The sequence below is a fragment of the Lynx rufus genome, unplaced genomic scaffold (genome assembly GCF_022079265.1).
Source record: "Lynx rufus isolate CCGP_SWC_20201006 ecotype Redwood Valley unplaced genomic scaffold, mLynRuf1.p SCAF_28, whole genome shotgun sequence".
Taxonomy (NCBI): Eukaryota; Metazoa; Chordata; class Mammalia; order Carnivora; family Felidae; genus Lynx; species Lynx rufus.
In genome coordinates this window covers 10717901-10743717 of record NW_025814843.1, presented here as the reverse complement: position 1 = coordinate 10743717, position 25817 = coordinate 10717901, and the positions used below count along the sequence as shown (strand labels likewise).

Below are 25817 nucleotides of genomic sequence, written 5' to 3'. Positions count from 1 at the left end.
CGGCTGCGGGGCGGAGTCTCCGCACGCGGCGGGGCGGGGCCGCTGTGTCCTGGGACCGGGTCTCCAAACTTGCCCGCGGGAGGCGGGCGGGAACCCGCGGGGCGTGTCCCGTCGGGCACGTCGGGGAGGCGTGGTCTCGCCGGCCCCACCCGCTCCCCGGTGCCAAATTCTGAGCACGAGGCTTAGGGAGGGGCGTGGCCTTCTGGGGTGTGCGGGCTCCTGGCCAATGGGTGCTGCGAAGGGCGTGGCCCGTGGGGGCTGCGGGGGCTCTTCGGGTCTCTCCCCCCAGCCCCGCTGCGCCAGATCCCGGGGAGCCCTGCCGCTCTCCGCATCCTTGGCTCGCGGCAGTGGGTCCCGCCAGGCTCGCCCTCCGCGCGGTCGCTCCGGGACGCCCGTCGCCCCGCGCCCTCGGCCCGCCAGGCCGGGACCGCCGACCCCCAGTCGCCTCCCCGTTAACTGCTGCTCCTGCGCCTCGGGTTCTTGAGACAAGATGCCGTCGGGTTTCCAACAGATCGGCTCCGAAGTAGGGTTCAGCATGAGGGGGCGGGACGGGGGCACAGGGCCCTCTTTCTCGGGCTGGGGTCGCCTTTGGGGTCAGCTAGGGGGCGGTCCCTGCGCAGGCGCAGGGGGGAGGGTGGAGGTGGGGGTGGGGGCCTGGCTATTTATACCCCTGCGGGGCAACCCGTGACTGTCGGATTCCAGTCCTTCCAAGAGGCTGAGTGGGTCTCGGGGACAGTTCGGGGACACGGGCCACCACTGGATTTCCCGAGTCCAGGGTTCGCTCCCTTCTCCAGTACGAGGCGCGCTGCGCCGGGATCGGGGACACCCTGCCCTCGATCCAGCTTGAGAAAGCAGATCCAGGCGAGCCGTGCCCTCCTGGAGCTGTCCGTCTGTCCCGGCTCTCTCGGGAAGTTTTTCGAGGACCGGAGGCTCTCCGTGGGCCCCCACCCCCACCCCTGGCCGTCCTCCAGGACGCTGAACTTTCCCTCAGCCCCACGGTTGGTGGAGGGGCTGAGGGGAGTGTCAGCACCCCCCCCTCCCCCAGCTCAGGTTTCCGCTTGGAGACAGTCCGTACCGCCAGCGAGCGGCCACCACCGCCACCGCCCCTCACACCACCTTCCCGCCCCCATCCCCTGGGCCTGGCTCCCCCAGGCAGAAGCCGGGCACGGCCCCCCGCCCTTCGCCGGAGCCTGGAGGGGGAAGGGAGGCCGGGGCGGGGACAGAGAAGGCCACCCCAAGGGCCATATGCGGGGAGGAATGACCGCGATGTCCTTTTTGGAATTGTCTTTTGTTGAGCCCGTTGGGCGCCTCCGGGAGCCCGCTGGGGGAGCCCCCAGAGGGGGAGAGGAAAGAGGGCAGAGGCGGATGATAAGGCCCGCTTCGCTTTATCAACCCAGCAGTGTCCGGAATACTGTTAACACTTGACTTTGACTTTCTGACTTTTACTGACAGGTAGGCAAAGCAGGCAACATCACCCCTACCCGCCCCCCCCCCCACAACCCAGTGGAAACCTAGGCTCAGAGTGGGGAAGGGACTCACCCAAGGTCACCCAAATTCCAACTCAAGTCTTACGGCCAAGCCTGTCCCAAGGTCACAGAGGAATGGTGAGGCCCGAGGTCCTCAAACATTTCTCAGCTTGCTGGACCCAAAGACCCAGTTTTGGTGTTTTTTTGTTGTTTTTTCATGGCTAATCACTGTTGGGTTCTTCCTACTACTGTTTACACTGAGATCTTTGCTCTATTCCTAATATGGCCCAGTCTCCCTCACCCAACATGTTGGATAGAACCCAGCATCTTAAAGCTCCGGCTGGGCCCGGGCCCCTGGAGGAAAGAAAGGAAGCATGATTCTGTGTGACATGCCTCGTCTCTTCTTCTGCCTACCCAGGACGGGGAGCCCCCACGGCAGCGAGTAACTGGGACCCTGGTCCTCGCCGTGTTCTCTGCTGTGCTTGGCTCCCTCCAGTTTGGCTATAACATTGGGGTCATCAATGCCCCGCAGAAGGTGAGGGGTCTGTGGCTGGCAGGGTGTGGACTGTCTAAACAAGGAGGGCAGGGGACAGCAAGGGACAGCAGAGGGAGACGCCTCTGCAGGCGGTCACTCTTACGCTGTCCCCCCAGGTGATTGAACAGAGCTACAATGAGACGTGGCTGGGGAGGCAGGGGCCGGAGGGACCCAGCTCCATCCCGCCAGGCACCCTCACCACCCTCTGGGCTCTGTCCGTGGCCATCTTTTCTGTGGGCGGCATGATCTCCTCTTTCCTCATTGGTGTCGTCTCTCAGTGGCTGGGAAGGTATGGGCCTGGAGGGCAGGGGTGAGGGACAGGACCAGCGGTCACAGCATGGCACCCTAACTTCCAGCCCCACTCTTTGCCCGTCAGGAAGAGGGCCATGCTGGTCAACAACATCCTGGCGGTGCTGGGGGGCACCCTCATGGGCCTGGCCAACGCTGCTGCGTCCTACGAGATGCTCATTCTCGGACGGTTCCTCATTGGCGCCTACTCAGGTACCGACGGGCGCCACGGCCCTGCCCGGTGCCCTGCTATCTTGTCCGTTCACCATCGCTGAACCTGCAGGGGGCAGTGGCCAGCTGCCCTCAGCCCTGTCTTCTTCCCTCTGCCCAGGGCTCACGTCGGGGCTGGTGCCCATGTACGTGGGGGAGATCGCCCCCACTCACTTGCGGGGCGCCTTGGGGACGCTCAACCAACTGGCCATCGTCATTGGCATTCTGATCGCCCAGGTGACCGGGCCAGGCCTTATGAGTGGCTAGGCGGGGGGCGGGGGGCTGGGCGGGGCTCCGGGCTGAATGGCCTGTCCCGTTTCCCACCCTCGTTCCTCAGGTGCTGGGCTTGGAGTCCATGCTGGGCACGGCCACCCTGTGGCCACTACTGCTGGGCATCACGGTGCTGCCTGCCCTCCTGCAGCTGGTCCTGCTGCCCCTGTGCCCGGAAAGCCCCCGCTACCTCTACATCAGCCGGAACCTGGAGGGGCCGGCCAGAAAGAGTGAGCCTGTGCCCCACCTTGCTCGGCCGCCCTCCCAGGCCCCCCCCCCAGGTCCCCCTCCCTGCCCTCCCTGGCCCCCTCCCCGCCCTCCCAGACCCCCTCCGCGCCCGCCCGCCCTCTCAGGCCCCACCCTCCTCGCCCCCAGGCCTGAAGCGCCTCACGGGCTGGGCCGACGTGTCTGGAGCGCTGGCTGAGCTGAAGGAGGAGAAGCGGAAGCTGGAGCGCGAGCGGCCGCTGTCCCTGCTCCAGCTCCTGGGCAGCCGCACCCACCGGCAGCCCCTGGCCATCGCTGTCGTGCTGCAGCTGAGTCAGCAGCTCTCGGGCATCAACGCTGTACGCGAGCCGCAGCCTCCGGGAAGGGCAGGGGTCGGGGCCCGGCCCAAGAGGAGGGGAGAAGAAGGGCGCAGGCTCCCTGCGTTCAAACTCGGGTCGGTCGGGCTTGGCGTGGCCACCAGGGGGGAGAGGGTCACCCCTGCCGTCCCCTTCTCTTCTCCGCCGCTCCTAGGTGTTCTACTATTCAACCAGCATCTTCGAGACAGCAGGGGTAGGACGGCCAGCCTACGCCACCATAGGGGCCGGCGTGGTCAACACGGTCTTCACCTTGGTCTCGGTAACTGTGGGCGCCCACCATCGCCTTCGTGTCCCCCGCTAGCCCCCACCCGCCCAGTCCCTCCCCCTCCTGTGCCCGGAGGCCCCCTGCCAAGCCGTGACTCTTCCTCGCAGGTGTTCTTGGTAGAGCGCGCGGGGCGTCGGACCCTCCACCTCCTGGGCCTGGCGGGGATGTGTGGCTGTGCCATCTTGATGACCATAGCTTTGCTGCTGCTGGTGAGGCCTGGGGAGGGGGAGGGAGCCAGCGGCCCAGCCCCAGGGCACCGCCCCGAGGAGCTCTGGGGCCAGCCTCGGGCCAGGACCATGGTCCGCGTTCCCCTGTGTTCCTGCACCTCTTCCTGCTCTGGGAGGAAGCTCGGACAGAACCCTGGCAGCCAGGGAGGAGAGCCACTGTCTAGTTTTAGGAACAACAATTCCTAAGGACCCAGTTTGAGAACCAAGAGAGAACCAACTAGCTTTTCTTTTCTTTTCTTTTTTTTTTTTTTTTTTTTTTTTTGAGAGAGAGAGGGAGAGAGAGCGCAAGCAGGGGAAGGGCAGAGCGAGAGGGAGAGAGAGAATCCCCAGCAGGTTCCACGCTGTCCGTGCAGAGCCCAACGCGGGGCTCGACCCCACAGAACCATGAGATCACGACCTGGGTCGAAATCAAGAGTCAGACGCTTAACGGACCGAGCCACCCCGGCGCCCGGAGAAGCGAGCACCTTGATAGCTGAGAACGTAGAACATTCTCTCTGCCCTGAATGGAGTAGCAGTTGGGCAGCCAGCTGGATGTCAGTGGTCAGAAACGCTCCAAGACCTGTTCTAACTTAGGGCGGCAGGCTCTTCCGTGAGCTGCTGGGAGGGGTAGATGTCAGTTCTCTGCACTGAGAGATCCAGAAAGACGGGACCTGAATTCCTTCCTCTCCTTGCCCGTCCCCCAGGAGCGGGTTCCAGCCATGAGCTACGTCTCCATCGTGGCCATCTTTGGCTTCGTGGCATTCTTTGAGATTGGCCCTGGGCCCATCCCCTGGTTCATCGTGGCTGAGCTGTTCAGCCAGGGCCCCCGCCCGGCGGCCATGGCCGTGGCTGGTTTCTCCAACTGGACGTGCAACTTCATCATCGGCATGGGTTTCCAGTACATAGCGGTAGGTGCCCTGCCCCCGTCCCACCTCCTACCCGGTAGGCCAGGGTGGGGCGGGTCCCCGCCAGCCCCCTTGCTTCCTCCAGCCCCACCCCCATCCCCGACCCCAGGGTCGCTCTGGTGGACCACGTGGGCCCTGAAGACCACCTGCTCCACTAGAGTCGAAGGAGACAAGGGAGCTGAAGGGGTAACGACAGAAGGGCCTCCGAGCTGTGGTGTAACTGCAGAGTAACGCGCCCAGCTTCACGTCCACACTGCAGGTGGCTGGGGATCCAAGCTGAGCGGAAACGCTCTGGCCCTCACCATGGTAAAGACGGCGAAAGATTCCGAGAGAGGCCGGGAGCGGAGAATCCTTTCCTCCCTCCATTCTCACTCCTGGTTGTTCCCCCTGCCCCAGGAAGGAACCACCTGCTGTGTGTGTAGCACCCCCCCACCCCCCGCCCCGCCCTCCCCTCCGTCAACACCTCTCCCTCCGCCTGTCCAGGAGGCGATGGGTCCATACGTCTTCCTTCTGTTCGCGGTCCTTCTGCTCTGCTTTTTCACCTTCACCTTCCTAAGAGTGCCTGAGACCCGAGGCCGGACATTTGACCAGATCTCTGCCGACTTCCGCCGGACGCCCTCCCTCTTAGAGCAGGAGGTGAAGCCCAGCACGGAACTGGAGTACTTGGGGCCGGACGATGAGAATGACTGAGGGGCCTGGCAGGGGCGGGAGGGCCGTGCTCTCGCCCACCCCCACCCCCACCCAGACCCCCTCCTCACCTGTGCACTTTAACCCTCTCTTCCCTGTTACTTCCAGGGCCGAGGAGCCCCTGCAGCCTGGGGGGGGGGCGGGAAGCTGGAGGGAAGGGCGGTCTTGGCAACGCCTCATTCCCCTCGTGTGACTCGTGGATTATTGATGTGGTGTGATTAGGCTGTGGCCGTCAGGGTGGGCCTTCTCCCGCCTCGCCCCCTCCTTCCTCCGTGGCCCGCCCCACCCACCCCCCACCCTCCGCTCCAGAAGACGTGGCTCCCTTGCTAGAGAAGGGGGGCTGCAGGGAGGGGAGGCCCGGGGACCGTTTAGTGGGCAGACTGAAGCAGAGAGGACCGGAGCCGCGTCCCCTGCCACCTCGGACTCGCCCTCCTCCTCTGACACTTTGCTCTGAGTTCTTGCCTCATAGACTCCGGGCCAAGCGGGTCCGGTTTCGACCCCTCCCAGAGGACGCCCCCTCCCAGGGCCTACGCTCCCCTCTCCTGGCAGGCTCAGCCCTCTGGGCCCAACCTTCTGGGGCAAGAGGGGAGCACGGGCCAACGCGCGGGGAGAGGGGGCCCTGCTCTGGTCTCCTCTCCCGTCCCGAAGGGTGTTGTACCCACAAGCTTTTGACCAACTAAGGGAAAGAGGAATTTGAAAGGCGGCCTGTAAACGGGGTGGGAGGAGCCTTTCGATATTTTTGTATATGTTTGGAAAAGGGGCAGGGAGAAGGAACCAAAGGTCTGTTGTACGACGTGTATATAGGAGACGCAGACATAAAGTCGCCGTACAAGACGCGCGTCCTGTCGTGGGGGTGCCCGAGGACCGGCTGGACAGCGAGCACAGCTCCCCTTCCCCCCGCCGTCTCGCTCACCCTGCCTTAGCTCAAGGCCAAAGAATCCTCCATAGGCCGTCACTCCGCCCCCACTTGTTTCTAGTCATGGTTTTAAAAAACACAAAACACACACCCGACATGGGGACTGAACCCATGGCCCTGAGATCAAGAGTCACACGCTCTACACCGAGCCTGCTGGGCGCCCCCAGTCATTGCTCTTATCGACGGCGAATGAGCAGTAAGTTGGAGCCCAAAGCGCCACAGCCGCTCTCAGGACTTTCCAGACCGTTCATCCTGCAGGAGAGACACCGGCCCCAGGTTACAGATGGGAAAGGGACTCCCACGGGCCAGAGACGCCAGGAGGAGGGCTCAAGGCCCGGCCCCGCCTCCCCTTCCACGGGGCCTTAGCAGCGATTCTCCACAGAAAAGAGGCAGAGACAAGACCACAGAAAAGCCTGTTTTCGTTTTTACTGGAGGCTCAGGTGGTACATGACGGTTCATAAAATGGCTTCAGAGGGACGGGCTGCAAGGGAGACGAAAAATAAACTGGGAGGGAAAGAAAACAACCAGGAGGAGGGAAGGGCCGGCTGGTTCCTTCTCAGCCTGATTCAGGGGAGGGCGGTGGGGCCTCTGAACAAGAAGGCTGGGTCCCTTCCCTCCACCCACGGTGGGAGGGAGAGAAAGCAAAAGGCGGTTGTTTGGGCCCTCCTGAGTCTCAAGGAAAAGGGGAAAGCCGCTGTTTCGATGTCAGGAACTGGGGGGAGGGGGTGCTGGGGGGGGTACAGAGCAGTTGGAAAAACTGGCAGATAACCTGGGAGAGAGAAACGGATAAATCGTGAGCGGGGACTCCTCAGGCACAGCGCCCCACCGCCCGGCGCCGGGGCCGCCGCTCACCAGATGATAGCTCTACGTGTCCTTCGAGTTGGGGTCACTCCAGTATGGTGGTGGGGGGCTCCCCACTGTTGATGGGGGCTGAGGTCTAGAGAGAACAGGGGCGGTCAGCCCCCGACCCCAGCCTTCTCGCACGCACCCTTTTTCTTTCCGCTCCTCCCAGCTCACACCCACCAGCGGCCGCAGTGGCTCCAAGCAGCGCAAGAGAGGGGTCTGCAGGGGCTTGGGATGGGGGGGGGGGGCGGCCTGGAGGATGGGGGGGGCTTGCAGTCTGGGCCCTCTGGTTCAGGTGGGGGGCGGGGCGGGGCTGGGTGAGGGGGAAGGGAAAGAGGGCGAGTGGGCCCCAGCCTCTCCTCTTACCTGCCGCCCCCCACCCCCCAAGCCGCCCAGGTGCTCACCTCCGGGGCTGGGAGCTGCCTGGGTCCGGGCGGCTGCTGCCGCCGCCGCTGGAAGTAGGGCCGGTTTCGTGGGCGCTGGGGCTCGGGCCGGGACCCGTCCGCGGGGCCCTGGCTGGGCTTGGTCTCACCATCCCCACCTTCTGTGGTAGGCTGCTGGGGTGGCCTGGGGCGGAAAGGCCTGGGGAGAGGAGCAGGGGGGTCGTGGGGGGAGCAGGGACCCAGTGTGCCCCACCTCCCTCCCTCCCTCCCTCCCGGGGCTCCCCCAGCAGAGGGGGACCGTGGTGCCTCCCCATCCGGCGCCCCCGCCCCAGGAGCCAGGCTTCCAACGCCCTCCCCCACCGGGCCCCTTATCAGCCATCACGGAGCTGCCAGCCCCTCACCGCCAGCTCCCGATTCTCCTAGAACTTGGCTCTTCCCCCTTCCCGGGAGGGCCCAATGCCGGACAGCAGAGGGAAGACAGCCCCAGAGAGGGACCCTCACCTTCGGTACCTAGGCCGGAATCTGGGTGGGGGGACCCGCTCGTCTCCCTGCTGTTGGTCCCCCTCCAATGGGGCGGTCTCTTTGGGCTCCACCCCATCGGTGCCCTAGGAACACACGAAGGCCTGGGGGAGCCTGGGGAACGAGGGCGCCCGGCGCCGGGCGTCGGCGGCCCTTCCCAGCCCTCCGGGGGTCTCTGTTCTCGCGGGCGCCCTTCCCGGGGTGGTAGCGGCTTCCACGTCCCCAGGCCCCCTCACCTCTATAGGCTGCTGCTGGTTGGGGGGCCGAGGGCCTCTCACAAAGCGCCGTCGGTAGAAGAAGGGGGGCGGGCGCCGCCGCCTGGGCCTCTGCCCGGAGTCCTCGGCGCGCTCCCCTTCGCTGCCTGGCTCCGTCCCGCCCGACGGGGCCTCGGCCACCGTGGGCGGCGGGGCGGCCGGGCGCGGCCGGGGGATGAAGCGGCGGAACCGGCGTCGGTTGGGGGCGTAGCGGCTGCCCTTGACTGGCGCGCCCCCCGGCCCAGTTACGTTCGCAGCTTCGGCGCCCTGGGGAGGGGGCGGGGAGCGCGCCGTGAGACCCTGGCCCAGCCACACGCGGTCCCGAACCTCCCTCCCCGCGTCCCGCTTCCCTCCGGCTCCTGCCTCCCCCGGGGAAGGAAAGGGCGGCTCCCGGACCCTCGGGGGGTGGGGGCCGGACGACAGACGCCGGCAAGTGCTGGGTGCAGGACGGAGAAGCCCGGAGGTCACCGGGTGCGGGGCAGGGATGCGGTCTGGAGGCCCCGGGCTAACGGGCCCCGTCCCCCGCCGCCGCCGCCGCCCGAACCTTCTCTCCCTCCACGACATCGAACTCCACCGTCTCCCCGTCGCCCACGCTGCGCAGGAACTTCCTGGGGTTGTTTCTTTTAATGGCCGTCTGGGAGGGGAAAGGCCACGGGAAGGTGAGGGCAGCGGGCCCGCGGCCTCCCTCCCCCCACCCCCGCCGGGTCCGCCACCCCATTTCTCGGTCTTCAGCACCTTCCTTCCTCGTGGCCGGGCCGCAGGGTGAGCGCGGAGGCAGGCCCAGCTTAGCGGGGGAGAAGCCGCCAACGAGGGCCTCCCGGCGGCCTGTGCCCTCAGCACCGCCCCAGGGCGCGCTCCCTCCTCCCTTCGCCCCGCAGGGGTTTCCGAAAGGGAGGCCAGAGACTAGAACTCAAGGCAGAACACAGAGCGGAGGCGTCCGAAGTGGCAAAGTGGGTAAAACGCGCCGCGCCTCTTACCCGGGAGCTCCGGCCGCCACGGCAGCGGTTCTCAAACTGGGGCCGCATCAGCGTCACCTGGAGAGCTCGGTCCAACAGGTGGGCGGGCTCCTCCCCCGAGCCTGACCGATTCGGCACGTCTGGGGCGGGGCCCGAGAATCTGGCCGCCAGGTGATGCTGCTGCCGCGGGCCGCACTTTGAGAACCAGCGCACCCAAGTATCGCTAGCCTGTGTCCTTTCGCACCCAAGTATCGCTAGCCTGTGTCCTTTGCCTCTGAACACTGCCTAGGATTCCTTCTTGTGTCAACGCGTCCCGATGTAGGTAGTGAGCACGCCGTGACCAGAGGGCAACAAGTTGCTTCTCACAAAGACACCCTGACACAAGCGGGGCCCATGGTGGTTAACACAGGCACCTGAGGCGGGTGGAGGGGGACCATTTCCTGCGGGGCACGCTGTGCGAGGGGAAGGCAGGAGAAACGCTGTGTGCGGCTAAGGATTATGAGACGGGCCTTCCAGGAGAGGGTGGGTTCTCCCCCCACCCAAAGACGCCCCAGCACTTACCTGGTGAACAAAGACATCCTCCTTGGTGTCATTCCTGCGGGACAGGAGGGGTTGTTGGGGGGGGTGACCTTGGTGAGGCCTCCCCAGCTTTCTGTTCCTCAAAGCAGCAGGCCAGCATCCCCTGGCTTCTTGGGGGTACACAGGGCCCATGGGGGGACAGGAGCTGGAAGCTCCAAAAACCTCCCTGAAAAGCCTGGGCTTTGTAAGGGCGGGGGGGGGGGGGAGGGGGTGCAAAGTCACCTTGAAGCAGCTGGGCCAGCTCTTACCTGCCGAGGACGCAACCCTCCACCCCAGGGGCACCGTAGGACCTGGCAGGACTGGGTGTAAGTGTCCCCGGCCAGCACCCCCCCTGTTCCAACCCCCATCCCGGCTGGAAAATCCCCGTGTCTTCCCTCCTACAGTCAAGGAGGAAGGTGGGGTGTGGGCGGAGGAGCAGAATATGTCTGAGAAGGGGACAACTTGTCAAGAGCCTGCTCTGAACATCCCCAAGACTTTATTCTCGCCCTCAGCCCGGAGGGGAACCCCAGGGTCAGGCCCCCACTCAACACACCCAGGGACCGAGGGTGAGAAACAAGATCATACTCGATCCTTCTCTCTGCCTGCTCGCCCGGTACCCCAGTTTAGCCTAGCATCCCACGGCGGGGAGGGGAGAACGCAAAGGTTTTCCTTCAGAACCTCCCGGGAGTCCTCAGTTTCCAGAATTAGGGAGGGATCCTTCCCTAGATCAAATGTTCTAGCTTTAAAGCACTTGGATCTGTACAAAGGTCAGCCTGCTAAGAGGGAACTGGGGCCTCCCAGGAGGGCTGGGCTGGGCAGGGTGCCCGGGCTGGGGAAGGGCCCGCTGGGGGAGACCTGGCTCTGCTCACAATCAGCCACCACAGTCGCTCCCAGCAGCCCAACCGAAGAGAAGCAGCAGCGGCCGCCTCTGTCTGCGGGGGCTGGCTTCCTGCCTCGGCCCCAGCCCCCAGCCGGCACCGGCCTCCGGCCCCGGGCCCGGGCCGTCAGGTGGGGGATTCAAATGAGCCAGCAGCCCTTTCTAAGGGCGGTGAGTCAGGGGACCGTGCTGGGAGCCGCCCTGCACGGGAAACGAGTGAGGACTCCAGCCCCGAGCCCCGAGGCGGCGCAGACAGCAGGTACATTCGGCCCCAGAGGTGAAGCAAACCAAAGCACAAGGTGAGACAGAGGAGCAGCGGGAGGCCCGGAGCCAGGTTAGCCAAGTTCCTAGATCATTAACTCTCTGCTGCCCTTGAAGATTCCCAGGCGGCTCCATCCCGCCCACGTTTGTGCTGTGGTTAAAGACTTTCAACCAGCGTCAGCTGGACACTGCAACCACGTGCCTCGGCAGGGGTAGAGATGGGGCTGGGAAGGTGTCCAGCCCCACAGGCCAGTCTGGAAAACACCCGTCCCCCCACCCCCCCCCACACACACCTGGGGTTCTCAGATACCTGTTGATGAATCCGTAACCGTTCCGGACGTTGAACCACTTGACGGTGCCCAGGACCTGGATCGCTGCCAGGCAGAAGCGCAGTGGGGACAAGAAGATGGGGGGAAGAGAGAGAGTTGGACTCAGTTTGGAGGCACTCCAGATCCAACCTACCTCCCCATGACCTATGAAGCGCCACTTGAAGCCACCAGTTTCGCCCAGTGGCTTCAAGGCAATCCTGACCCGGTTCCCCCAAATTGAAGCGCCCGTACAGCAGGGCTCAGGCCTTCGTGACCTTTCCATCCCTACCTCCTGTTCCTCGTGAGCTACAAATCCGGGTCCTTCACCTAGAACTAGGTACTCACCAGGCCCACCGAGTCCTGCCCTAGGGGTTCCTAGCGCACCTGCTGCCCGGGCTGAGTCAACCAGGCCAAGTCTCCCGCCGCGGGGACGTGCCCCGGACCCTAGCTGGACCCGCCCACCGCGCCCTTGCTGCCGGGGAGGCGCGGCAGGACTTCCCACCAGGGGCACACGCTCGGGTCAGCTGCCCCCAGCCCAGCTGGTCCTTCGAGCCTCCGGGGCCAGGCCCGCCTTCGGCTTTCTGGGTTCTGTGGGCTCCACGACACTCCTCCCCCAGCCCGTCGACACCCTCAGAGCCGCTCTGGCACGCGCCCCCCCCTCACCCAGCACCGGCTTGTCCGCCTGACTCCGGGCCGGGGTCGCGGGGGTCCCCGAGGCTGCCGTCGCCGGGTTGCCCGGGGTGCGGGGACCCTGCGCCGAGGGGGTCCCGGCGGCGGGGCCCGAGACGGCTCCGACCCCGCCGCCTGCCCCGCCGCCTGCTTTCTGTGGCTCCCCCGCGGGCACCGGTACCACCACCGCTACCACCCCTGCCGCCGTCGCGGGCACCGTCGCCGCGGTCGCCACCGCTGCCGCCTCCGCCTCGCTCATCCCGCCGGGTCCAGTACCGGCCCCCGCCGCCGCCGCCACCGCCTCCTCCGCCGCCGCCACCGCCCCGGCCCCTCCCCCGGCTCGCAAACCCGTCGCCCCGCTCGGTCCTCGCGCCCCGAGCCTCGCCCGCACGCCGGCAGCGGGCCCCGGGACGAGGCCAATCGCAGCCCGCAGCCGCGGCGCGCGCAGGCCCCGCCTGCCGCCCCCGGGCCAATCCCAGCGGAGCAGCCCCCCGCCCCGGCCCGCACGCCGGCCACGCCTCCCGGGCTTCGCAGGGAGGCCGAGACCCGGGGCTGGCCACCTCGTAAGTACACCTGGGCCCCGCCCCGAGGCCGTCACGTGACCTCCCCGCCCCAGCCCATTGGCCGACGGCCCCTTTCCCCTCCCCCTCCGCCCCTTTCCACCGGCCGCGGGAAATCAAACGGGCTGGTCGCGCCCCAACCGCCACCTGGCCTGTGCGCGCAGGGCGGGGCGGGGGGCGCAGCTTCGGGGTTGCCCCTGACGACCCGGGTGCGCGGCCGGCGCCGGCAGCCTCCGCTCCGGCTGCGCGCCGCACCGCTCATCCGCGCCCTCGAGACGGCACGTGCCCGCACACCGCCTCCTGCCGGCCCGGGGGATGCCCCGCACGCCCCGGCCCGGGGTCCCCGCCCTCCGAGCGAGCCTCCAGGCGCCGCGGAAGAACGACTCTCCCAGCTCGCAATTGCTCCCACTTTTATTTTTGAGGTGGGACGCACGGAGAGCGGAATGCACGACTCCGTTGTCCGCGCAGTCAGCGCCCTAAAGGAGAGAGCTCCCCCGAGCCCTTTCCAGGCCTCCCCGGCCTCCCCAAGGACCGTCGCCGCCGTGATGTCCGGCTCCCCGCGGCTTCCCCCGCCTTCCTTCTTTGCCTGCACCTGCGCTTGCCGCCACCTAGAACGCACCTCCGTGATTTGCAGAGCAACCTTTTCAAGTACCGGCTGACCTATCACTCCTCACCATCACGTCACCCTTTCCTTTTCTCGGGGCGTTTTTGAAAATATGAGCGTATCTCGCCCTGTGCCCCCGCTGCGCTGGACGGAGCTGGCGGGCGTGCCTGACGCCTGCAGCACTGCCTGGCACAACGTGGACGCTCACTTGTTTCTTGAGTAATCGGATGGTCCCCATTGCACAGATGGGAAGACTGAGGCCCCGGCGCGAAGCTTGCCCCAGGTTTCCCCGGAGCCCGGGTGCTCGGCCCGGAGCTGCGATCTCCCTCCCAGAGTAGTGCGGCTCCAGAGTCGCTCCTCCCGAGGGCCGCCGCCCCCCCCCCCCGCCCCCGCTGCCGGACCCGGGCAGCGCGTATTTTTAGCCGGGACGGTGCGCGTGGACCAGCCTTCGCGCCCCTACGCGCCGCGGACCCCAAGCGCGCCTCTCCAGCCCCGGGGTCCGCGCCAGGCTCGGCGGCGGCTCTCCGGCGGCCGTGCTCCAATCCCGGTCCCGGCGCGCCCTCTGCCGGCCGCTCCCGGAGGCGCCGGCGCCGCCTTCCTCGCGGTCCTGCCACCTGCGGCTTACTCCGCCCGCCCCACCCCTCCGGCCCGGTCCGAGGCGACAGTTCTGTGTCCCCGCGCAGCAGGCACCGCGGATAGAAAAAGAGAAAAAAGCGGGAGAACAGTTAAATCAAGAGGCAAGACCGCGAAGGATGCAGAAATGACCACTCTCCCTCGGACTGTTAAGGACCCGTGTACCTGTGTCCAGCCCCGAGATCGAGGCAAGCAGACGAGGGCAGGGCTGGGGCAAGGCGAGCAGGAGACCTCCCAGTGCGGCCCCGGCAGCAGAGGAAGCACGCAAAAGGTACAGAGAGAGGGCAGGTGTGGGCTGGTTAAACCGTGACAGGAGAGGGGGCTCCTAGGAAAGATGAGCCCTGTTTGCGGTAAGAGTTTTTAAGAAAAGATGTCAGGAGACCCCTGGGTGAGGGCGCTGAGGGGCAGGCGCCTGGCGACAGGAAACGACGCTTACTCCTACAACAATAACATCCTCCCTATCTCCACGGTCAGGAATTAGCCGCCACCGAGAGAAGCAATTAATTTCCCTGTTGCGTTGAAGGGTCTGCACGGGTGATTTTCTGGGGATTTACAGATGTTTAGGGGCTTGAGGTAGCCAGGGCTCTGGGCATCCCGGCAAAAAGGGTCCTCCTTTGTCGCTCTCTTTCCGTTTGCTCCCGTCCACTTGAAGTTCGCTGTCTCGCCCGTCTCGTTCACGGGTTTAAAACCAAACAAAACGCGAAAAACAACGTCTCCTTCACTGTGGCCCTTCGCGGCTCCTGCAGAGAAGATGTGCGATGTCAAACGGAGACACTGTTTGAAAGATTTAAGAGCCGGTGCCAAATCCTCCTGGCGACACACGTCTCCTCGCAGCCCAAACCAGAGCTTCCGCCCTCTCCCCTCTAACACCTGCTCGCTCGCGCTCTCTCTCTCTCTCTCTCTCCTCGGCTGCTCCAGAAAGTGCCACAGACCCCGCGGCCTTCTCTTCTCCCTTCGACTCTTCCGCGGCCTTTGCCTCCGTCTTCCCCTCCTTCCAAGCTCTGCTGGGACTGCCAGATCCTTGACCTTTTCTCCGCCCTCTGCCTGTCTCCTTGTCCCATCTGCCGCATCGGATATTATTTACACGTCCTTCTTGAAACTTCCTCCTTGTCGTGTTGGTTTTTTTTGGTTTTGGGTTTTTTTTTTTTTTTTTTTTTTTACCCGAGAGCAGTAAGAGTTGAGATTTTTTTTTAACACCTAACTATGTGCCACACACTGTGCTAAGCAGCCTAGGGGACTTCGGTCATTGATTCCTCACGGCAACCCTGGGGAGTGGCTACTATTATCGTTATACCCACTCTTCAGATAAGGAGACTGAGGCAGAGTGGAGGTAAGCCAGCAGCCCAAGAGCACACAGCTCTGGAACCGGCCAAGCGGGGGGTTCAGACGCAGAGCCGCCTGACTCCAGGACCCTTGTTCTGAGTCACCAGCCTCCTGCCACCGCGCTGGGACTACACTTTTCCACCCTCCTCCTCCCCTCTAGTACTTTCCACGTGTCAGGCTCTTCCTTCCCAACCAAGTGTCTTGAGAGGCCGCCTGCGTTACGCAGGCTCTGCTTCTCCCGGACCGGCGTTGATGTCGGTCGCGCTACCTTGTTCGACGGACCCTTGCTTGCCCCCGTTCCTCCGCCTCCGTCCACGTGGCAGATGCCCACGGAGACCATTTGGCTCTCAGATTTCTTCGGGGACTCCTCAGCCTCTCCCTCGCCCCTTCCTCGAGGCCAGAGCCCCCCAGTTCTTCTCTTCTTCTGACTCTGTGACCCCTCCCGTGGAGGCCCCTCCTCCCCCACTGCTTCGAATATGACCCGTTAGGGGTCTTCCCTCTTAAGCGCCGAGCTTGTGGCATCTCGTTAATGCCAGCCCTAGGGAGGCAAAGACAACCCGAACCCAGTGACCCCCCAGCCCGGACCACCTGAGCCCCAGACCCACGATGGCCAGCTGCCAGCGGGAAATCTCCAGGGCCCCCTGCCTGGGGAAAAGGCTCCACCATATCGGGGCGCAGAGATGTGAACCCCACCACCCCCACCTGGTTCACACCGTCGGCGTCTCTCACCCGCATCAGCTCAGTGGCCTCCCCCCTACGCGGTTTCCTCGCCCTCAGAACTGCCCTCTCCAGTCCATTTTGCACAATGGACCTCACAGCAGCTTAGCCTGTCCCACCGCCGCCCCGCTGCCCTGCTTGATTTCCACCGTAGTGTTTATTCGTACCTGACATTTGCTTGTTTGTAATCTGTAAGCTTGGGATCTTGTCCGTCTCGTCCACTGCTGTATTCTCAGTGCCTCAGACTGTACCCAACACGTAGTAGGTGACCGGTAACTACTTGACTGGATAAATGAAGGCAGCCAGAAACATCTTTTATTGTTATTATTTTAAGGGTTTTTTTTTTCACGTTTATTTATTTTTGAGACAGAGCATGAACGGGGGAGGGGCAGAGAGAGAGGGAGACACAGAATCGGAAGCAGGCTCCAGGCTCCGAGCCATCAGCCCAGAGCCCGACGCGGGGCTCGAACTCAGGGACCGCGAGAGCGTGACATGAGCTGAAGTCGGACGCTTAACCCACCGAGCCACCCAGGCATCCCTTAAGTTTATTTTATTTTGAGAGAGAGCACGAGCAGGGAAGGGGCAGAGAGAGGAGGAGAGCGAGAACCCCAAGCTGGCTCTGCTCTGTCCGCACGGAGCCCGATGCGGGGCTCGAACCCACCAACCGGAAGATCGTGCGTGACCTGAGCGGAAGCCGAGAGGCGGACGCTTCACTGACGGAGCCACCCCGGCGCCCTCCGCAACATCTTTCTGAAATGCATTTCGGTTTTCGCGATACTCAGGCACCTTCCACGTGCACATTGTCTATGGCCAGCAACTCATCCGCGGGGCACACGACACAGAGCGATTCCTTTCACAGATGTGCACGTGGACGTGCCTGGGAACGGGGAGGCCACCCGGGCGTCCGTCGCCGGGCGCGTGCTGGGTAAAACGTGGTAGGTGTCCACCCGGAGTGTCACGCAGCACTTAGAAGTGACCCCGTGACAGGCTCCGTGCTCTGTGACCACACGGACGGACCCTCACAACACGGCCCTTGGAGGAAAAAGAATAGGAAACCAAACGAGAAAGACCGCAGTCTCACTTACTTAAAAAAAACACAGCCCCACAAACAAGTCACATCTGGTCCGAATGCGTCAAAACCAGAAGGGAGGGGCGCCTCGGTGGCTCAGTCTCGATTTCGGCTCAGGTCATTATCTCCCGGTTCGCGGGACCGAGCCCCACATCAGGCTCTGCACTGACAGCGTGGAGCCTGCCTGGGGTGCTCTCTCTCTCTGCTTCTCCCCTGCTTGCGCCCTCTCTCTCTTATAATAAACTTTAAAGAGATACACAACGGCACGATTCCCTACAGAAAGGCAGGGTAGAAGGGGGTGAGAGGTTAACAAAATAACCAAGCAAACTTATGAACGAATGAATGAAATACTCTATTCTGCCGTGACTTCTCATTAAAGGCTCACGGGTGACGTTCAAAGACCCAAGGTGAACTTAGCTCTAAAGACCCACCATCCAGCCCTCTCTCTTCCTGTTGCCAATGAGTCTCTACTCACCCCGGCCCCTCACTCCCTCCTGACGGGTCCTCCCATTGTCTGAATGGGCCGATGCAGCAGCCACTAGCGACCTGTGGCCATTTGAGTCCAGTTAAAATGAAATGAAATACGAAATCCACATTCGGCTCGGGGACAGGGATGGAACACGGCTGCGGAACAAACACTTCTGTCGTCACGGAGAGTTCTAGCAGGCAACGTGGCTACACGTGCTTCTCTGTACATCGCAGCTTCCGTGACGCTAAATCTGTCCCCGAAGCCCAGGGATTCCTGCCTTGCCTTAATTTCAGGGACACTTACGGACTACCTTCCTCTGGCCTCATAGCGAGGGAGGCAAGGGCACTAGCAGCTGTAACGGCCCCTGCAGCGCTCGCGGACCACTCTGCAAATCTCCTAAAAACGTCAGGTGGTTTACGGTCAAATGTACCTCTTCATTTACGTCTCCCAAACAAACGTTTGTGGCGCACCTACTGTGTGCCAGGCGCTATAAAAAAAATAAAAGGTGCCGCGGATACGGTCGTGGACAAGACACGCGCGTTCCCTGCCCCCAGACAGCTCACGTTCTAGAAGGCCCCACGATGAAATAAGGAAATGGATGCACACGATAATTACAGATATGATAACAAGCCACGAAGGAAAGGCACAGACTGGTGTGATAGAGAGTAAGATGTGGGGGGGCGAATCTAGAATCGGGCCACCAGACCCCCACTGCCAGGGGAGGTGTCACAGTCTATGCGCTGACCTGAAGCATGGGAAGAAGAGAGCCGAAGGAAAGGATGAGGGAAAGAGGGTTCCGGGCGCTTGAAGCCGCTAGTGCAAAGGCCCTGAGGCAGAAAAGCTTGAGCCCATTGGAGGAAAAAGTTTAATGGACAAAGAGGAGGGCTAGAAAGGCAAAGCCTGAGAAATGAAAGCTTTGGAATCTGAATTTTATTCCACAAGTGATAGGAAGCGATTGAGGGCTTTAAAAGGGGGAGTGAGTCATATGGCCTGATTTATTTGTATATTTTTTGAATAGGGGCACCTGGGTGGCTTAGTCGGTTAAGCATCTGACTCTCGATTTCGGCTCGGGTCATGATCTCCCCATTCGTGAGTTCGAGCCCCCCCCCCCCCCCGTCAGGCTCTGCGCTAACAGCGTGGTGCCTGCTTGGGAATCTCTGTCTCCCTCTCTTCGTGCCTCTCCCCTGCTTATGATCTCTCTCTCTCTCTCTCTCTCTCTCAAAAATGAACAAACGTTAAATTTTTTTAATTAAAAAATTTATTTTTTAAAGATTTTATTTATTGTTTGCTTGTGTTTATTTATTTTTGAGAGAGAGAGAAAGACACAGAAGGTGAGCGGGGAAGGGGCAAAGAGAGGGAGACAGAATCCGAAGCAGGCTCCAGGCTCTGAGCTGTCAGCACAGAGCCTGATGCGGGGCTCGAACTCACGAAGCCTCAGATCATGACCTGAGCTGAAGTCCGACACTCAGCCGACTGAGCCCCCTCGGGGGGGGGGGGGGGGCTACTCCATCTGTTTTTAAAACATCGTCTGGCTGCCCTGTGGGACATAGAGCGGCCAGAGGCAGAGGTGATGGGGGTGTGGATTCGAGTGGTGGCAGCGAGGGGGGAGGAACGGGGGCCGGTATGAGATACGTTTTGGAAACAGGGTCTGCAGGACTTGGTGGAGGGCTGGATGTGGGGGTGAGGGGAAAGGAATCAAGAAATCTGGGTTTTTCGCTCCCCCCACTCCCACCGTGGGTGACGACGCTGATTCCACTGAGCAGCCGCGGGGAGGCGCAGACAGGCAGGGGCTTGGTGTGGGGCTTGTTGGAGACCCCGGCCAGGAGAGCAGGGGCGGGTGGCTGGAGGAGAGTCGAGTCAGGCTGGGGACAATCCCAGCCAGAGGCATCCACCTGGGAATCTGCCCCCCCCCCCCCACACACACACACACACGCGCGGGCAGGGTCACGTGAGCTCTCTAGGAGGTAGAGGGTTCCTCTCTCTATTGTCATAGCTGAGGAAGCCGCCCCCAGACAGTGAGTGACCCAGGAGCAGGGAAGGTGTGACTGCGGGCTGTGGGGGGTGCAGGGGGCCTGCACGCGCCCTGTAGGGAAGCGGTGGGCTGGGTAGGGCCCGAATCCAGGCGGGAACTTGTCCTCCACCGACCGAGCCGGCCCCTGAATGGTGATCTAAAGCCCTTCGCTGGGCTCTTGGTTGAATCGAATGGTCCCAGAGGACTGCCACCACTGATGGGGATGTAGGCCTCGCCGCCAGGCGCCAGGCTCCGGAAGGCACCGAGGTAGAGCAAACTCTGACGTTACACCTCGGGCTGGGGGGCCAGGGGAGCCCTGAGGCCTGGCTGCTTGGATGCACCGAGGGTTGGTGGGAAGAGAGACTCCCTCGTCTCTAAAGGGGCAGGAGACTTGGGCCCCAAGCGGGGGAGTCCCCTTGCTTGTCCGAGTCCCGTCCGGTATTCTTTTTTTTATAAAAATTTATTTATTTTGACAGAGAGAGAAGAGAGGGAGGGAGAGAGAGGGGGAGAGAGAGAATCCCAAGCAGGTTCCGCACCGTGAGCACAGAGCCCGATGTGGAGCTCGAACCCACGAACCCTGAGCCGAAATCAAGAGTCGGATGGTCAGGCGACTGAGCCCCCCCCCCCAGGCGCCCCAAGAATCTCATATTCTAGGCTGGGTTGCACATCCTGAACAGGAGAGGAGGCAGCCCGGGAGGGAGAAGGGATTCAGGACCCGCCACGTGCCAGATCCTGTCGCAGTCCGGCGGGCTAGACGGCCACGCGCTCTGTGGGACAGGTGCTGGGTAGAGGTGAGCACGGGGGGGTGGTGAAGCAGGCGAGATGCCGTCGAAGTCAGCCCGGCGGAGCCAGATCCCAGCTCTGGCCAGGAGGCGAGAGGGTAGCCAGGAATGGGATTGGCATCGGGGTTGGGGGCCGGTGAACACGCCTGGGACGCGAGCTCGGCACGCGAGTCCCTGTCGGAGGTGAGGCCCCCGTCTGCCCTTGGACCTTTCTTCTCTGAACACAGATGTCATCACCCGCTCACCTCCTCTCTCACATCTTGAGATATTCTTTTCATGGGTCTAGACCAGCCAAGAAGCTGGTCCATCGACGCCAAGAAGCGTTGGTACCCAGCTAAGCTTTCTTTATCCGCTGTCCCCAGAACTCGTAGACCCTCCCTCATCCTGCTGAGGGCCGGCTTCCCTCACGTTCCTCGGCTCTGGCTTCTCTGTTGCCAAAAGACCGGCTTCTGGGCTGGGTTCGGCCCGGTCCTGGCGCTCACTCAGCCCCCACGTTCCCCGCATTTGGTGCCCCGTCTACGGCATTTTCCAACTTCTCTCTCTAGCACCCAGGTTCAGCAAGGCCTCTGAGAATGGGGGATGAGGAGGGCTTTTGGGTAGGGCTTCTCCTCCGGACCCAGAACCAGGCCTGCCTCCGTCTTCCCCACCTCCACTCTCTTCTTCTCAGCTTCCAAAGAGGTGAGGTCAAAGTCACAAAGATCCCGTGGTATCTTCTCAGGAGCTCCTCTGACTCTCGTAACTGCCGTTCATAAGCCCATCACTCACTGGTGGTAGACAGGTGGCCTGAACACTCATTACATGTTATATATTTTGTTGATTATCGATTGTTTTCCCCCCTCCCAGCTGTGGGGAAGGGGCCATACTGCTAAGGTCACCACCCCTGTGTCTCCAGTATCTGGCACCTAACAGACGCAGATATTTAAAAAAAAAATTTTTTTTATGTTTATTTATTTTTGAGAGAGAGAGAGAGAGAGAGGGAGACAGAGCGCAAGGCGGGGAGGGTTCGAGAGAGAGGGAAACACAGAATCCAAAGCAGGCTCCAGGCTCCGAGCCGTCAGCCCAGAGCCTGATGGCAGGGCTGGAACTCACAGACCACGAAACTCACAGACCACGAAATCGTGACCTGAAGGCCCCCCCAGCCCCCCCCCAGCTCAGATCCCCCCCTCAGATGTATCTTTTTTTTTCCCCCCAGTATTTTGTTTCAGATGTATCTTTTAAAAAGCATAGAAAAAAGTTTGTAGGCAAATATGGTAAAACATTAATCATTAATAGTAGCTGCCTCTGGGTCCTGGGGGTTATGTTTTTGTTTTTCTTTCTTTTCTGATTTTCCCAAATGTTTCCACAAAGACTTGTATTTTCATGATAAAGAAAACTTGACAGAATCTTTGTTATCATGTAAAACCATTCCTCTTGATATGCCTGGAGCCCCTTTCCTGTCTGTGAGGGTCAGTGCTACTAAAAACAGCGGCCTTGTCCTCAACCCCAGTCCTACCCACCTTCCCAAGTCCAGGTCTGCTTGTGACTGGCTTGCACACCCCATCGCTCTGATGGCTTCCCAAGACTCTCAGAATCCTGGAATCCTTTATTTTTTAAACATTTATTTATTTATTTATTTATTTATTTATTTATTTATTTATTTTGAGAGACAGAGCACCAGCAGGGGAGGGGCGGGGGGGGGTGCACCGAATCCGAAGCAGGCCCGACACCGGGCTCGAACTCACCAACCGTGTGAGATCACGACCTGAGCCGAAGTCAGACGCTGAACCCACTGAGCCACCCAGGCCCCGCTAGTGTTAGAGTAGCTTGACCTAACACTACTTTCTATATGTCAGAACCTCCTTCCCCATCAGTGCGTGCTGCTAAATGTTACCAACCAGCTCTGGGAGATGGAAAACAACATCTGCCATAAACACTTCCACTGTGGTCAATTTCAAGCTTCCAGGAAGACATTATTGAATGTGCTGTTAGGAAGAGGTGTGCACAGTTGCTTCTCACAAACCTACACATGCAGCCTCCACCGCACTGTTGGTTCCCTCCAAAGCCTCACTGCTGCTGCGGTGCCCGGGGGGCTCAGTGGGTTAAGCGTCCGACTTCGGCTCAGGTCATGATCTCACAGTTTGTGAGTCTGAGAGCCCGTGTCGGGCTCTGTGCTAACAGCCCGGAGCCTGGAGCCTGCTTCAAATTCTGTGTCTCCCTCTCTCTGTCTGCCTCAGACCCACTCGCCGTCTGCCTCTGTCTCTCAATAGTAAACATTAAAAATAAATAAGCATTTAAAAACTTCAAACAGGGGCGCCTGGGTGGCGCAGTCGGTTAAGCGTCCGACTTCAGCCAGGTCACGATCTCGCGGTCCGGGAGTTCGAGCCCCGCGTCAGGCTCTGGGCTGATGGCTCAGAGCCTGGAGCCTGTTTCCGATTCTGTGTCTCCCTCTCTCTCTGCCCCTCCCCCGTTCATGCTCTGTCTCTCTCTGTCCCAAAAATAAATAAACGTTGAAAAAAAAAATTTTAAAAACTTCAAACAAACAAACAAAAAAAAACCACACAAAACCTCACTGGTATTCCTTAAAGTATTTTTCATACCACTGTTGCGACTCTTCTGCATAGCAAAAACTATCCCAAAATAGAAGGTTTGGAAAGTCTACCAGAAGAGATACAAACTTATTTGGCAAACTTCTTTCTCAGCAGAACGCTAAACTCTTACCCTCTGAGAAAGAAATGAGAAAATAATGAATCCGATGGATTGCCAGGACAGTATCCAAAGGCATTGAAAATCTATAGATGGGTAGCTGGAGAGTTCTCCCCGAATATCTGAATTTTAATCTTGGTGAGTGGGTGTAACCACAGAAGGTGGGAAAGAAATGCCATCTTAAGATAGAATCTGATCAAGTGCAGTCAAATCAGTTCTCAAGAGAGAAATTTCTATGTGACCTAAAGGGGGTTGCTTGGTATGTAAATCATAAAAAAAAAAAAGAAGACAGAGAGGTTCTCCAATGATTTTCAGGGGAGTTCTGATCCGAGATCATCACTATTCCAGGATTCTTTTTTTTTTTTTAAAGGATTTTTAAAAATATTTATTTATTTTGAGAGAGACAGTGAGCTGAGGAGGGACAGAGACAGACAGACAGATGCAAAGCAGGTTCTAGACTCTGAGCTGTCAACACAGAGCCCAACGCAGGGCTCGAACCCACGATCTGTGAGATCATGACCTGAGCCAAAGTTGGATGTCTAACTGAGCCACCCGGGCTCCCTTTCCAGGATTCTTTTTGAAGGGGAGACAGACTGGCCTTTTCACAATGAGGACAGATGCACTGTGTTCTTCTGTTCTTAGAGCTGTGTGGTACCAAACGTTGGAGGACACGTAGCTAATTCCCTTGTCCACTGTCAAGGTTCCTTGACTAGATTTTGTCTTTCCGCTTAGATTTCCTTATAGAAAAGAACGGAGAGTTGGACCAGCCAACATAGACGTTCTGTTGCTCTTCCCCATTTCAGTTCATTTATAGAGAAGCTGATATTCCCACTTTTTGGTCAATCTATCGTGAGTCTGATTAGCCAGAGCCTTTCCTCAACGGTACCTTTCCTCAACGGTAAATTAGGATCGGTAGCGTACCGTGTATTTGCCAGGCACAATTCTAGTTGCTGGGCACACAATAACGAACCAGACAGGTTCCCAACCCTACACAGGTTATATTCCAGTGGAGAAAGCCAGACATGAGTAGAGCAAGTGCCCACATAAATGGATGTCACCAGTATGTGACAGGCTCTATGTCTGCTGTGAGGGCACATAACATGAGCAGCCCACTTAGTCTTGTAGCTCAGGAAAGGTGTCCCTCAAGAAGTGATTTGACTGGCCACGTAAACTGGGAGGGCTCCCAAAGCTGAGGACTCTGCCCTGGGCTGTGGGGACTCCACACAGGCAATGCTGTGCTGCTTCGGCCGGGTACCAGGTACCTCATCACCCTACGATACTGAACAGTATTTTGCCCTTTTCTTCCTCTGAGTATGTAGAACTCCGTCTTTTGTCAAGGTTATCTGTGCCTTTTGGGTGCCCAGATGGCTCAGTCTGTTAAGCGTCTACCTCTTGGTTCCTGCTCCGGTCATGATCTCATGGTTTGAGAAGTTTGAGCCCTGCATCGGGCTCTGCCCTGGCAGCACAGAGCCTGCTTGGGATTCTCTCTCTCTCTCTCTCTCTCTCTCTCTCTCTCTCTGTGTGTGTCTCTGCGCACCCCCACCCCCCCACCTGCACAGTGTCTTATCTCTCTCAAAATAAACTTAAAAAACAAAATTTGTTTTATTCATTTTTTTTTTTTTTACATTTATTTCTGAGAGACAGAGACAGAGCACGAGCAGGGGAGGGGCAGAGAGAGAGGGAGACACAGAATCCGAAGCAGGCTCCAGGCTCTGAGCTGTCAGCACAGAGCCGGACGCAGGGCTCGAACTCACAAACTGTGAGATCATGACAACCAAAGTCAGACACTTAACTGAGCCACCCAGGCGCCCCCAAAAAACAAATTTAAGATCATCTGTGCCTTTTTTGAGTTTTGGATGGAAGTTGGCGAAGGATGTTATCACTCAGTGCCCTTGTCATATCATGGAGCCTGTGCCTTAGGTCAGTGAGGACACTTCACCAATGTCTCAGGGAAATGAATCAATTAAGACTGGCACATGACACACGGGAGGTACAGTCACACAAAGACGACAGCACTTTTTTTTAAGGAATAACGAGATATAATTCACATATCATCCAATTCAATTATTTAAAGTGTACAATTCAGTGTTTTTTAATATCTGAAGAATGGGACCATAGCTCCAATCAGTGTTAGGACATTTTTTTCAGCACAAAAGCCATACTCTGCCCCTCCCGTGTACTCTTTTGCAGTCCCTCTCTGGGTCCCCATCTCCCTCTAACTTCTCAACACTAGGTGTCTACTGATCTATTTTCTGTCTCCATGGATTTACCTATTGTGGACACGTCATGTAAGTGGAACTCTATACTATGTGGTCTTTTGTGACCGACTTTCATTTAACACGTTTCAAGGTTAATCCATGTTGTAGCATTTACCCGGTACTCCATCCTTTTTTATTGCCGTGTAATATTTCGTTGTATGGATACACCATATTCTATTTATCTATTCATCAGTTGATGGGCTCCAGGAGTTTCTGCTTTTTGGGCTATGATGAATAACGCTGCTTTGAACATTCCTGTACATGTTTTGGTAATTGAAGTGAAATTCACATGGCATAACACTAACCATTTTTTGTTGTTGTTGTTGTTTTTTAACGTTTATTTATTTTTGAGACAGAGAGAGACAGAGCATGAACGGGGGAGGGTCAGAGAGAGGGAGACACAGAACCTGAAACAGGCTCCAGGCTCTGAGCTGTCAGCACAGAGCCCCACGCGGGGCTTGAACGCACGGACCGCGAGATCATGACCTGAGCCGATGTCGGCCGCTTAACCGAATGAGCCACCCAGGCGACCCAACACTAACCATTTTTAGATCAATGAAGTGCCAGTTAGAGCATTGGGTGTTGTGCAACCCCCACCTTCACCTAATTCTGAAACGCTTCATCATTCCAAAATAAAACCCCCTGCCCATTAACCCCACTCCCTGGTCCCCTCATCCCCCAGCACCTGGCAACCCCCAATCTACTTTCTGCTTCTAGGATTTACCTATTCTGGATAGTTCTTGCCATTCAAA

At 59.9% G+C, this 25817-nt stretch overlaps 2 protein-coding genes across 2 annotated transcripts; one reads left to right on the top strand and one right to left on the bottom strand.

The window, feature by feature from the left end:
* The first annotated feature begins 490 nt into the window (after positions 1 to 490).
* Positions 491 to 5416, top strand: SLC2A4 (solute carrier family 2 member 4). Its single transcript, XM_047089896.1, has 11 exons — positions 491 to 523; positions 1885 to 2001; positions 2118 to 2290; positions 2378 to 2502; positions 2621 to 2736; positions 2837 to 2999; positions 3145 to 3332; positions 3505 to 3609; positions 3723 to 3824; positions 4526 to 4729; positions 5210 to 5416. The coding sequence occupies exons 1-11, from the start codon at positions 491 to 493 to the stop codon at positions 5414 to 5416; spliced, it is 1533 nt and encodes a 510-aa protein (XP_046945852.1).
* A 1331-nt stretch (positions 5417 to 6747) lies between these two features.
* YBX2 (Y-box binding protein 2) lies at positions 6748 to 12216 on the bottom strand. The gene is made up of 9 exons (XM_047089855.1): positions 11952 to 12216; positions 11291 to 11354; positions 9846 to 9879; positions 8873 to 8962; positions 8311 to 8595; positions 8057 to 8160; positions 7577 to 7754; positions 7182 to 7266; positions 6748 to 7098 (listed from the first exon to the last, which is right to left on the bottom strand). The coding sequence occupies exons 1-8, from the start codon at positions 12214 to 12216 to the stop codon at positions 7216 to 7218; spliced, it is 1071 nt and encodes a 356-aa protein (XP_046945811.1). The 3' UTR covers positions 6748 to 7098; positions 7182 to 7215.
* Positions 12217 to 25817: the final 13601 nt, after the last annotated feature.